At 37.0% G+C, this 13,856-nt stretch overlaps 1 protein-coding gene across 2 annotated transcripts in view; it reads left to right on the top strand.

Annotated features, from left to right (window-relative positions):
- Frs2 (fibroblast growth factor receptor substrate 2) overlaps positions 1 to 11,488 on the top strand; it is an 80,222-nt gene extending 68,734 nt beyond the window's left edge. For both annotated transcript variants that reach the window (XM_048359773.1, XM_048359782.1), the window contains 5 exons: positions 1,296 to 1,387; positions 3,538 to 3,724; positions 4,442 to 4,600; positions 5,263 to 5,426; positions 7,124 to 11,488. In XM_048359773.1, the coding sequence (XP_048215730.1) occupies positions 1,296 to 1,387; positions 3,538 to 3,724; positions 4,442 to 4,600; positions 5,263 to 5,426; positions 7,124 to 8,074 (1,553 nt within the window). In that variant the 3' untranslated portion in view covers positions 8,075 to 11,488. The remainder of the gene's footprint in view (positions 1 to 1,295; positions 1,388 to 3,537; positions 3,725 to 4,441; positions 4,601 to 5,262; positions 5,427 to 7,123) is intronic.
- Positions 11,489 to 13,856: the final 2,368 nt, after the last annotated feature.

The following is a 13,856-nucleotide window of genomic DNA, read 5'->3' as shown; positions in this document are numbered from 1 at the left end:
CCTACTTCCAACTTTTTGGTAGTTAATTGGAGATGAGAGTTTTATGAACTTTCTTGCCTGGGCTGGCTTTGAACCTGGATCTTCAGATCTCAGCCTTTGAGTACGGGCTGATTACAGGCCCCTGGTTCCAAATTTTACATTCTAACCAGATTTATGTTATGTAATTCCTGTGCTTCTTCCCTCCCACGCATTAAGGATCACATTTGTTCAAATTCTTTTCCTAGTTAGAAGTAATGCTTTGGCCAGGTGCTAGTAGCTCACACCTGTAATCCTAGCTGCTTAGAAGGCTGAGATCGGAGGATTGTAGTTCAAAGCCAGCCCACGCAGGAAAGTCTGAGACTCTGAACTCCAGTCATCCACCAAAAAGCCAGAAGTGGAGATGTGGCCCAAGTAGTAGAGCACACACTTTGAGAGAAAAAGCATGCCCTGAGTTCAAGCCCCAGGACCCACCCACCTCCTACCCCTTGTCAAAAAAAAAAAAGAAGGTTTAATTAGACATGGTATATCAGGTCTGCCCATATTCTGTGTTACATTACTTCTTGAAATCTGAGTTGGGCTTATTCTAATTAATGTACTGTTCTGAATTTGAAGTTGTGTTATTTACTAATCAGCTTTTGTCTCATGAGGCACATAACAATGAGTAACAAAACCCCAACTATCTGCTAAACCAGAAGTCTGGCATCCTTTTGGTATTATTTTATTTTATTTATTTTTTTTTTTTTTGGCCAGTCCTGGGCCTTGGACTCAGGGCCTGAGCACTGTCCCTGGCTTCTTCCCGCTCAAGGCTAGCACTCTGCCACTTGAGCCACAGCGCCGCTTCTGGCCGTTTTCTGTATATGTGGTGCTGGGGAATCGAACCTAGGGCCTCATGTATCCGAGGCAGGCACTCTTGCCACTAGGCTATATCCCCAGCCCTTTGGTATTATTTTTTAAGGAAGTCCAGGACATTCTTAATAAAGCATAACACATTAATGCTTAGATTAACTCTTAAACAATCATAATTATTTAGATAGTATACATGAGATTGTAAGTTGATTTATTTTAAAGGTAACTTTAGGCCTATCTTTATATAATTAAACTGGAAATTTGAGATTATTGTGACATCTGCTTTGCAATATTTATTGTTATCACTAAGAGAAATTGATCAATTAGTTGTATGAATCTAGCTTAAGCCATTTATTACTTTTCTGTATCAAAATATTATGGTTGTATTAGATGATTTGTAGTATCTTTTTCTGTTTTACACTTTTTCTATCCTACATCTAGTAATTTTCTTCAAATTACTTTTCATGTAGTGCTCACATGGTCTTCTGAAGAAGCCATGGGTAGCTGTTGTAGCTGTCCAGATAAAGATACTGTCCCGGATAGCCATCGGAACAAATTTAAGGTCAGTAAAACCAAATGAGCTATGTATCTCATTGTGTAGGTGGATGAATTCCTTATGCTTCAGTTAATATAGCTTACCTCCTTCCTTTCACCATTAGACCTTTTTATCTCCCCCTCTCTTTCTTCACTTTGCCTTTCTTTACTTGAATAAATGATGACATTTGTTCCTTACAGTATGGAACTATAGTCTATTTTCTGTGACTATAATGAGATACTTGAGGCTGAGTATTTATAAAGAAAAGAGGTTTACTTAACTCATACTTTTAGAAGCTTAAAAGGTAAAGTCCAAACGGCATTTCACTGCATCATTTCATAGTAGATAATATCTCAGTGGTGGCAGCATACACAAGAATGATTAATCCTCTTAGTTAATGATCTGAAGAGTGACTGCATGGCCTAGTGACCTAAGTACCTCCCATTATGTCCCACCCCTTAAAGGTCCCACCATCCCAGCACTGCCACATTTATGACTAAGCCTCCAACACATGAAGTGTTGGGAAGACAAAAAGTAAAATCTTCTTTATATTTTGTTTGGTCCTTCGTGTCCAAGTATTCTAGTACCTTTTCAGTTTCCTCGTCACCCATTAGCTTTCTGTTACTACAACAAATGCCTGAGATAAATCGACTTAATATTGAGAAAAGGTTTATTTGGTACCTAGTTTTGAAGATTTCAGTTTATGGTCCATTATTTCCATTATTTGGGATCTGTGGCAAGATAGCACACCTTGTGGAAATGTATGGAGAGGGAAATAAAGGTGTACCCTTTATGGCCAGGACCAGAAGAGGAAGTGGCTGGGATCCCTCTGTACCCTTTTGAAAAAACACCCCAATAATGAGAATACTTACCACCAGTCTGGATTAAAGATTCTATCACCTCCCAGCACTTAGGCCTTTGGGAAACACTTAAGATCCAGTTCATAGGACTACTTTTCAGCAATTATCGTCATACATGCCTAAATAATTTTCTAATAATAAATACTTTGTTGTTTTTGTTTTTGAGACAGTGTCTCACTGTATACTCCAGGATGGTCTGGAACATGCTATGTATAGCCCAGGCTGGCCTCAGTCTCAAGTGCTGGTATTACAGACTTGTACTGTCATGCGTGGCTTCATTTCCTAACTGTACTCTACTTTCAGTCAGCCTGTAATCCTTCATTTTGGTCGTCACCAAATTAATCTTCCTTTACCGATAAACCTGTTTGTTAAAATAGGCAAAACACACCCTTAGCAATTTAGTGTCTCCTGATGTGACTTCAGTGTGCTGTAAGTCATAGCCTCCAGATCACATAAACCCATAAACCTGTTATCTCACAGCTTCGTGACCTTGGGCAGGTTACATTAGCACTAAATCTATTCCATTTTTGTATAGTGGAAACCTGAATTCTAGGATTTAAGAGAATTATATGGGGGAAAAAATGCAAAGCACTTTGCCCTGCTCCAGGGGAATAATAACTTCTCCATAGATTTTATCTGTTATTCTTTGTCTTTAGCATTTTTCTGAAGCTTAGCAATGTAAGTCCTTTCCTTAACATGAACATGTGCCATTCTTAATTTTGTCTTTTTAAAATGTACCTTCTTTGTTCTATTTTAATATCACATCTTCATATTGTATCCTACATCTTGAGTACCAGATTTTCCCTCTTGATTTCCTTCCAAAATTAAATTAATTATGCCCCTAATTTCTGTCTTCTGCATCCTCCATTGCATTTATATGTGAAGTTATTGTACATCATTTTTGTTTTGTTTTGTTTTGTCTTTTGCCAGTCCTGGGGCTTGAACTCAGGGCCTGAGCACTGTCCCTGGTTTCTTTTTGCTCAAGGCTAATACTCTACCACTTGAGCCACAGCGCTACTTCTGGCTTTTTCTATATCTGTGGAGCTGAGCCACAGGGCTCATGAACCCAGGGCTTCATGTATACAAGGCAAGCACTTTACCACTAGGCCATATTCCCAGTCCATGTACACCATTTTGTGATGTTGACTTTGCTTATATATCTTGCTTCTCCAATGTACAAATTCCTTTTAGATTGTTTTTTTAGATATAAACTAGCTATTATACTAACAAATGAGTAAATAAATGGCTGACTGAACTAAATTGTATCTGCATTTTCCTGACAAATTGATGAAATTATTTCCATCTTCTTTTTTTAAGGTTATTAATGTAGATGATGATGGGAATGAGTTAGGTTCTGGCATAATGGAACTTACAGATACAGAACTGATTTTATACACCCGCAAGCGTGACTCAGTAAAATGGCACTACCTCTGCCTGCGCCGCTATGGCTATGACTCAAATCTTTTCTCTTTTGAAAGTGGGCGGAGGTGTCAAACTGGACAAGGTAAGTAAAGCCTTTATTATCTCCAAATACCATTTGAAATATTGTTCTGTCAGTTATCCTACATGCAGTGTTAAAATTAACATCTTTTTTTCCCCTGAAAGAAAATTCCTCAAGGAGACAGGTTGTAAGAAAAGAGAAAATAAACTCTGTACAGTATTCATTTATTAAGCATATTGTCTATGGCAGACATTTTGGCTTGTGTTAAACTTCAGGATTTTCAATAAATTACTGGTATCATTACATTGAACCTAAACATTGGAGTCAAATAAAACACTATTTTGTTTGCTTTTTGTTACATACTAACTTGCATGGCCTTGAGCTTCACAAAAAACAAACAGTAATATCTGTCTTACAGAATTATAACAATAAGCAAGATAATAATTATATAACCCCTCGTATGGGCCTGTTCAGTGGTAAATGATGGCCTTCTTAGTTGTGAGTTGGGGTCCTCCTGCTATTAAAAGCAGATTAGAATAATTGTGCAAATCTTGTTTAGTTTCATTTGTTTGGGGACCTTTTCCTTAGACAAATGGAAATTATGTGGTTAAATTTTGTAGTTATATTTGAAGCAAGAAGTATCATTTACCAGAAATTTATTTAAAAGGCCTTTCTGGCTGTTGGCACATAACAACTTGACAGTTTTGTTCTTTGACATGTGTTCTTCTAGCTTTTATAAGGGTATGGTTGCCATTTTTTCCATTTGGTTTCTATTTGTAGGAATTTTTGCCTTTAAATGTGCCCGTGCAGAAGAATTATTTAACATGTTGCAAGAGATTATGCAAAATAACAGTATAAATGTGGTAGAAGAGCCAGTTGTAGAAAGGAATAATCATCAGACAGAATTGGAAGTCCCTAGAACACCTCGAACACCTACAAGTAAGTAGCCAGTTTCTCTCTCATATTTGGAAGAACAACATACATATGCTATATAGTTTGTGGATATTTATAATAATACAATTCACCATTGGTTAATAGAAGTATAACTTTTTGAAAAAACAGTCGATTATAGTTGTATTTTAAGTATTTTTAATATGAGTACCCCATATTATCTAGAGTATGAGTGAAGGACTGGGAATGTAGCTCAGTGATAAAGTGCTTGCCTCACATGTTTAAGGCCCTGTTTAATTTTCAACAATGTATGAATGAATGAAATGTGGTTGAGACTGTTGTTGTACACTAATTTCTGTATGTTTTGCCAATGTTTGTCTGTCTTTCTTTCTTTTCTTTCTTTTTTTTTTTGCTAGTCCTGGGGCTTAAACTCTGGTCCTGAGCACTGTCCCTGGCTTCTTTTTGCTCAAGGCTAGTACTCTACCTCTTGAACCACAGCGCCACTTCAGGCTTTTTCTATATATGTGGTGCTGAGGAATCAAACCCAGGGTTTCATGTATTTGAGGCAAGCACTCTCTTACCATTAGGCCATATTCCCATATTGTCATTTTTTTTTATCTTCAGTGCAAATTAGGGTCTTATTAATTTTGGTTTTCTCTTCCCTATTTCTGTATCCCGTCTTCCTTTTAAACCAATAAACAAAAACTCAGCTCCAGGTTTTGCTGCTCAGAACTTACCTAATGGATACCCCAGATATCCCTCGTTTGGAGATGCTTCATCCCATCCTTCAAGCAGACATCCTTCTGTGGGAAGTGCTCGCTTACCTTCAGTTGGTGAAGAATCTACACATCCTTTGCTTGTGGCTGAGGAACAAGTACGCATGTGTTTCTGTATAAATTACAGGAATAATAATTGTATGGATAGAGGCGGTCCCAGCTCCCGAGTCTGGGCTGCACAAGTGCAGTCGGTCCCAGCTCCCGAGTCTGGGCCCTGATCCTGCACACGTGGTCAGCAGTTTCGGCTCCCGAGTCCGGGCTGCGACCAAGGCCGGTCGGTTCACTTTTTGTTCACTTTTTACTTCCCCAATAAAACTGTCTTTTTGTCACCTTGTAAAAAAAAAATAATAATAATTGTATGGAGTTAGAGTAGTACTGTTTTAATACTTGAAGATTTAATTCAGTTTGATTTTTTTTTTTTTTTTTGGCCAGTCCTGGGGCTTGGACTCAGGGCCTGAGCACTGTCCCTGACTTCTTTTTTTTTGCTCAAGGCTAGCACTCTGCCACTTGAGCCACAGTGCCACTTCTGGCCATTTTCTGTATATGTGGTGCTGGGAAATCGAACCCAGGGCCTCATGTATATGAGGCAGGCACTCTTGCCACTAGGCCATATCCCCAGCCCTCAGTTTGATTTTTTAACTCACTGTAAATTACTTTTGTGTTGGGCAATTAAGGAAATAGCATGCATTTTCTGGCGTATACTTGAGTCAGTACAATTTTATGTATATATTTCCAAACACTTATTTTTTTCTCTCCAAACTACCAGTCTTCTAACCTCGTTATGTGGCATTTATATCTATATGCTTCTCAGAACTCTTATTTTTTTTTTGGTCAGTCCTGGGGCTTGGACTCAGGGCCTGAGCACTGTCCCTGGCTTCTCTTTGCTCAAGGCTAGCACTCTTCCACTTCAGCCACAGCGCCACTTGTGGCCATTTTCTGTATATGTGGTGCTGGGGAATTGAACCCAGGGTCTCATGTATACGAGGCAAGCACTCTTGCCACTAGGCCATATCCCCTGCCCTTCTCAGAACTCTTAAACAGGGTTTTTTGGTTCATACAGTGAGATCATCAGTAAATGATAAAAATTGGTCTTTTCAGTGCATATTTCTTATTCTCAATCATGTTTCAATGCACTGATGAAAATTTCTAGAATTGAAGAGATAATTTCATTCTTAATTTTGTTTTTGTTTTCAGAATGTTGTTCATGTTCCAACAATTATTACTTGAAAGTTGTTGGTTTTTTTAAACCAAATTAGGAAGACATTTTTACATTAGTTTTTCCCATTCCCCCTTTTCTTGGGTTGTAAAACAAGTGCAAATATTTTCAAGTAAAGTTTAAGAAGAAAGTAAAGCTGGGTATTGATGGCATATGCCTGTAATCCTAACTACTCAAGAGGCTGAGATCTGAGAATTGCAGTTCAAAGTCAGCCTGGAAATTCTGTGACTCTTACATTTACTTAACCAACAGAAAGTCAGAAGTGACAATGTGACTAAAGTGATGAGTGCTAACCTTAAGTGAAAAAGCCAACTAAGAGCTAGAAACCCTGAGTTCATACCAGCTCAGGAAGGGGGAGGAAGAGTTTATAAAACGAACTGACAGAAGCTGGGAGTGGTGATGTCCCCGAAATCCTAACACTTCGGAGGGGCAGGCAGGTAGATCATGAGTGAGAGCAACCTGGGCAGTGATACACTATCTCAAAAATCCAAAAAGCATAAAATAAAATAAAGTTAACTCCATGTGGTCATGCTAATTTTGTTTTTAAAACAAGTTCTGATTCATTTTGTTTCATTTTAGGTACATACCTATGTTAACACTACAGGTGTGCAAGAAGAGCGGAAAAATCGTGCAAGTGTGCATGTCCCATTGGAGTCCAGGGTTTCTAATGCTGAAAGCAACACACCAAAAGAAGAACCAAGTAATATTGAAGACAGAGACCCTCAAATTCTCCTTGAACCTGAAGGAGTCAAATTTGTTTTAGGACCAACCCCTGTTCAGAAGCAATTAATGGAAAAAGAGAAACTGGAGCAGCTTGGAAGAGATCAAGTTAGTGGAAGTGCTGCAAACAGTACCGAATGGGACACTGGCTATGACAGTGATGAACGAAGAGACACACCCTCTGTTAACAAACTGGTATATGAAAATATAAATGGGCTATCTATTCCTAGTGCCTCAGGGGTCAGGAGAGGTCGTCTGACATCCACCAGTACTTCAGATACCCAGAATATCAACAACTCAGCTCAGAGAAGAACTGCATTATTAAACTATGAAAATTTACCATCCTTGCCTCCTGTTTGGGAAGCTCGCAAGCTAAGTAGAGATGAAGATGACACTTTAGGACCAAAGACCCCATCTCTAAATGGCTACCATAATAATCTAGACCCAATGCATAACTATGTAAATACAGAGAATGTATCCGTGCCGGCAAGTGCTCACAAAATAGACTATTCACGGCGTCGGGACTGTACACCAACAGTCTTTAACTTTGATATCAGACGCCCGAGTTTAGAACACAGGCAGCTGAATTACATACAGGTTGATTTGGAAGGTGGCAGTGACTCTGACAACCCTCAGACTCCAAAAACACCTACCACTCCCCTTCCACAAACACCTACCAGGCGCACAGAGCTGTATGCTGTGATAGACATCGAGAGAACTGCTGCCATGTCAAATTTGCAGAAAGCCCTTCCACGAGATGATGGTACATCTAGGAAAACTAGACATAATAGTACTGATCTGCCTATGTGAGCCTGGAAAGCATCATGTTGTTTGCACCTTTGTGAAGTTTGAAAGATGAAGATGCAAGTGCTTCATTTTCATTTCTACACTCCTTTTATAGACTTACAAAAAATTTTCTGAATATTTCATGAACATCTATAATTAAAGGGAATTAATGTAGAGCAGGTACTCCTTAACACTAAGTTCATTATTACTACTCATTATTGTATAGCAGCATTTCCATTTTCACAGTGCCTATTTAACATGAGAGTTGAAGTGAATGACATGCTGGTTGACTTTTATTCAATATCCTAGACTTACACATACCTTTCATGTCTACGTCATGGTTAGGATTTCAAACCTTTTTAAAGCCTCTTGGTAATGTATATTGCTAACAGATAACTTTAGGCTTTGAAAGTAATATTTGTAGATTCATTCTTTGCAGTATGGGGTCTCCAGCATGTAACACGAGGAATCCTTTATTTCATTATTAAAGGCTTTTTGACTTGAGCCAAAACACATGTAAAGGAAACAAAAAAATATACCTTTTTATACCAGTCAGCTCCTTAGCCTTCAGTGTTATTAGAAAGAGTCCCATGTCATGAAGATGGTTTGCTACTGGCATGTTGAAAGGCAGGTGGTTAGGCCGGCCACCAGGCGGGCATGCAGGCGAGACAAGATTTTGTTTACTCATCTCATTATGTCATTTGAAGGGCATGTGTAGATATGTTACTCAGAATTACAATAGGAATCAGTCTCAGGTCACTTTACCCAAAAACATTGGAAAATTGAAACCATGATATCTTGACATTTCTGTCCTATAGTTTATTGACAACAAATTGTTTTCTGGAGGCATTTGTGCCATAGATTCCCATTTACCTTTAGTTTTTTTCTTTGGTGTTTGGGTTATCTTATTTTGATACTTAATGACTTTTTTGACTTAAGATGTTTAAGTTTGTATATAGTTTAAAATTGGATTATATGTTCATTGTTAGTTTGCATTTTTGTCCAATTATGGTTTTGAAGGTTCATTTGGAACTTACTGTTAAATAACAGGGTTGCCCTTGTCCAGTATTTATTTATATGCTGTTTACTTTTCAAGTTGATAAAACATTCTCTCAATGTTAAATTTCACTTGTGTCCATAGGTGATCTGTTTAGTAGCTGAGAAAACCAAACAAAACGATACTTTTAACATGCAAAGTTCCCTAAAGGTACTGTTTTTTCTGTGGGCACTCCCCCAGCACTTTAGCAGGGATTTCCTCAGCATCACGGCTGTAGTCATACTCTGCCCACTCCAGTGTTCTTTGGCTCTGCTCTCCTTTCTCTTATGACTGGATCTTGGATTATCTTCTGATTTCAGTGAAATGTTAAATTGTTACCAGCATAGCAGGTACAGTAGAAGTCTTGTAGTACTGAGACTGTGTCATAATTTAGGGTCTGAAATGCACTGAAGTTTGTGTAAACTAATGACAGTTCAGATGTTAAATTTTTGGAAAAATCAAGAATGTTCCAAATTCTAACACTAGGAAGAAGGTTAGGTAACTTTGCAAAATATTTCAGTTTTTTCTAAATATGAGAAACATTGACATTATGATCTGGATCCACCGGATGCAATTGAGGTTAATGTGAAATGTCATAGAATATTGAATTTATTCAGTAAATAACCTAGTCCTAGGACCAGTGAATGGATTAGCAGAACAGAAGAGTGGGACCATTATAAAAAGTAAATTATTGCAAGTGTCTTGATCATTTTCAGTGCCATTGGTTTATTAGCATAGCAGAATTTTCACACCCTCCCCAACTTGGTGCTTTCTAAAGTGTTGGCTGTTCTCTTAAAAAGAGCAGTGGCGTAGATGTTCAGTTTCCTGATGCAGTTTGCAATTTCAATGTTTAATATATTGTTCCATTTATCCTTTCTTCTGAGTAGATTGCTAATTGTGCCAAATTTCTGTAATGGTTTTTGTAATGTGGAAAGAGTATTGATGGACTCAATGCACATGGTTATCTTTGTAATAAGAATTCAAGGCAGAATATTAATCTCCAAATGAAAGGGCTGATCTGTTTATTCATTTGGGAGGTTGTATACTTTATTCTTTCCCTCAGTCCTTTTCACTTTTTCCTCCAGATTCTAGTTTTTATATTTTTTAGGTAACTAATTATAATCAGTGTAGTTTATGTATTAAATACTTTGTGGTTTAAAAATAAAAATGGGACCAATTTATCTGCTAAGAATTTGATTTTAGGGTACTATAGATTATTAAGAGGAAATATACAGCTGGTGTTAATTTCTAGTCTTCTGGAAATCACCTTTGTTCTAATTTAATAAAGTCATTTAGAATACCACTTGTTCTTTGTGTGGGCATTAAACTCTGTCCAGAAAGAATGTACCTATTACTAGGTACATTTCAGAGTGAGATATTTTATTGGTAAATAATGTGTCCTAATTTCTCAGAAAATCTGAGGCAAGCCTAATTTTAAATAATCAGTTCTGTTGTTAGACCATTTTACCCCACTTTGGGTTTTGGAAATAATAATCATATTCATATTTTCCCCCAAATAAATACATTCCTCTTTTATCCATATAGATCATAACATTTATCCCAGGCCAGAGTTTGAAGTGGATATTATGTATGTTTTTCCTGAGTGTTTTATTTCCCAGTTTCATCTTCCTTTAAAAAGTGAAAATATGGTGCCTTCCCTCCCTCCAGGAAGATTGGCAAATAGTTCCTTTTATTACTGTTGCTGTGGAGTGATGAGATACGCACTTTACTCTTTGAAGACTCAGCAAAAAGCTTTTCACTTCCCAGTACATCCAGAAATGATCACATTTGGGACATTAGAAAATTTGCCAAGCAAGGTTTGTTCTTATATTAATGTTGACCCCCCCCCCATCCCAGTACAATGTAATAAAAATTAGTCAAGCTGGTGTTTATCTTCTAACCACTCCCCCGAAATCTGTGGCACAGAATATAAAAATGTACCTCAATAATGTTCTGTTAAAAATGGGACAGGGGCCTTATGTTTTCATAATTTTCCAATTATGTGCCACCATGTATTTACCTAAAAGTAAGGTTTTAGCAAGCTAAAAATACTTCTCAGTTCCCTCTGTACTGTTCTTTTAACTCAGAATGCCCAAATGTTTTGTGCAATGTGTAGTGTGTGTATAAATATATATATGTATATTCTCAAAACAGACATACCATCAGCGACATCATTCAGAAGTAACTGATATATTGGCATCTCATTCATATTTGATGTGTGAGGTATATGGTACTATTACCTTCCCCTTGATGTTTGCCAAATGTTAATAAAGGCATTGGTACGAAATTACAGAATGTATAGAAAATGTTTTGGCTTGTAATACTAACAGATATTTTATGACATCCCACAGTGTACTCTGCCCAAACCAGCACCCTCTCTTTTTTCCTGTTTTTTGTTGTTGTTCTTTTTGTTTGTTTGTTTGTTTTGCCAGTCTTGGGGCTTGAACTCAGGGCCTGAGCACTGTCTCTGGCTTCCTTCTTTTTTGCTCAAGGTTAGCACTCTACCACTTGAGCCACAGTACCACTTCCGGCCTTTTCTGTTTGTGTGGTACTGAGGAATCTAACCCAGGGCTGCATGCATGCTAGGCAAGCACTCTACCACTAAGCCACATTCCCAGCCCCTTTTTTCTTGTTCTTTACATCCTGGTTCCCCATCCCTGCTTCCTCATATTTTGGGGTAGAACACGATTCTTTCATAGCATCACTAGAACTGTAATTCTCTGGCAATTGAACAATTATAGTATGCAACAGACTAGTATTAATAGTACAGTAGTCACCAGTGTGCCACAGTTGCATTAGTAAATGCAAAACACACATTTTATAAAAGACAAATTTTATGTTACATTTTATTTTCATCTAATTGTATAATATTGTAAGATTCTTGTATGTCCTAATTTGCATTATAAATGTTTTTTCCTACATAAAGGCATAAATATAGCAACTTTGTATAAAGGTAGCTAATTAGATTTTTAATTTTTCTTTCATAAAAATTGTCTTAACAGTGGTATTACCATTGCCAAATTGTATATGAAATAGGAATTTTGCCCCCAATGGTTGCTTTTATAAACATTCCATAGAAGTGATACTGTACTATGCATAAATTGTGTTTTAATGCTGTTCCATATCAGCATCTTAAATTTGGTTCACAACCTTAATTCTGGCAAGAACTTAACCACTGTTAATGAAAATAAAGCCTTGTTGTATATGTAACAGCATCGTTTTTGCCCTCTGTCCTTCTCCACCTTTTGTTCTTCATTTCTTCCTACCAGTGCCAACTTCATACATTTTGTAGCATGGCAATAAAATAAAACTTTTACACTAGGCCAAGTGTGGCTTTCTGGAGGACGTGGGGATGGGAGGTTTACCCCCAGTTGTGTTCAACATGTGACTTCTTGCCATATAAAAGCCATGTTGTCAGGCAGAAGTTGTATATGACATAAACAAGTTTTTGAGGACAAGTGTGAATGTGCTTTTAAGCTTAATTTTTGTCATAAAAATATAACTAATTTTTTTATCTTTGGAAAAGTTAAGAGTTCTTGAAGTACAAACCTTTATTAACTGGAGTACTTAAAGAATAAGCTAATAATTGAATTTTGTTCAACAAGGGCTAAGCAACACATTTTTAAATCTTTATTTATTGTAGAGTATTAGTATACTTTACTGTCCTAAAGATAATATGTAAAATATGGTTTAATCTTAGATGATGTAGCATCTTGCAATGCCTTACTGTTGTCATTCTGGCATAAATATCTATGATGAGGTACTCAACTTGATACTGGAAACTGAGCTGACTATACATTGACTTTAAGCATTCATGAAAAAACTGCTTTGTTGAATAAAACCTAATCAAAGTTTTTATGGTCACTTTCCCTTTATTGCCAAAAGTAGATTGCAATAAAAGTTTGGTTGGATACCTATTTAAAGCTTTACTGTATTTCTGTTTCATATAGTGTCTGAAACTTTACATTGAAAGTTTTATCTTCCTTAGTTTTATGTCACTGCTTCCATTTTCAGGTGGACTTCAGTTTATTTGACATACTTTCTCAATTTTATCATTCTAGTGGTTCTCAGCTCTGACATTCCAACTTGATTTTAGTTATTGAATGAATGAGATTGCCGAATGTAATTGAGGTGGCTCCAAGATAGACTTTTTAAACCATTGAGTGCTTACTACATCCCAGACCTTATGAAAACACTTGAATTGGTTATGATATGGTAGCAGAAATGGTATTTTGGAAAACCAGGGCATTCTTTCCAGACTTTACAAACTTGCTTGGATTATGTGGTTTTCCTTTGAAGCTCTTTTGAGACCATTAACTATCCACACATTCTTACTAACAAATGAGCATGAGCAAAACTTCTAGTTGTCAAGATAACAGACTTTGTTCTCAAAAGAGTTTATAGTTGAACCAGCCCTTCTAGTAGGGGTAATACCTTTTCACCTCAGAGAATTAAGCCTTATAGACATATACATTAAGCATTATAGACATTATATACATTGTGAGGTAACTTCTCTCTGATACTTTTAGAATAATATTAGTATGTATACCTTAGAAAAAGCAAGGAAGTTGTCATTTTTTTAAAAAATGGTCTACTGAAGACCAATGGAATAAAAGACCCAGAAATAAAGCCGCATCCTTACAGTCTGCTGATACTCAACAAAGGAGCTAAAGACACACAATGGAAAAAACATAGCCTCTTCAACTACTGGTGCTGGGAAAACTGGGCAGCCATATGCTGAAAACTCAAAGTAGACCCTAGCCTATCACC

The sequence above is a fragment of the Perognathus longimembris genome, chromosome 1 (assembly GCF_023159225.1).
Source record: "Perognathus longimembris pacificus isolate PPM17 chromosome 1, ASM2315922v1, whole genome shotgun sequence".
NCBI lineage: Eukaryota > Metazoa > Chordata > Mammalia > Rodentia > Heteromyidae > Perognathus > Perognathus longimembris.
The sequence above is the reverse complement of the archived record's forward strand: the minus strand, read 5'-3'. Positions and strand labels throughout refer to the sequence as shown.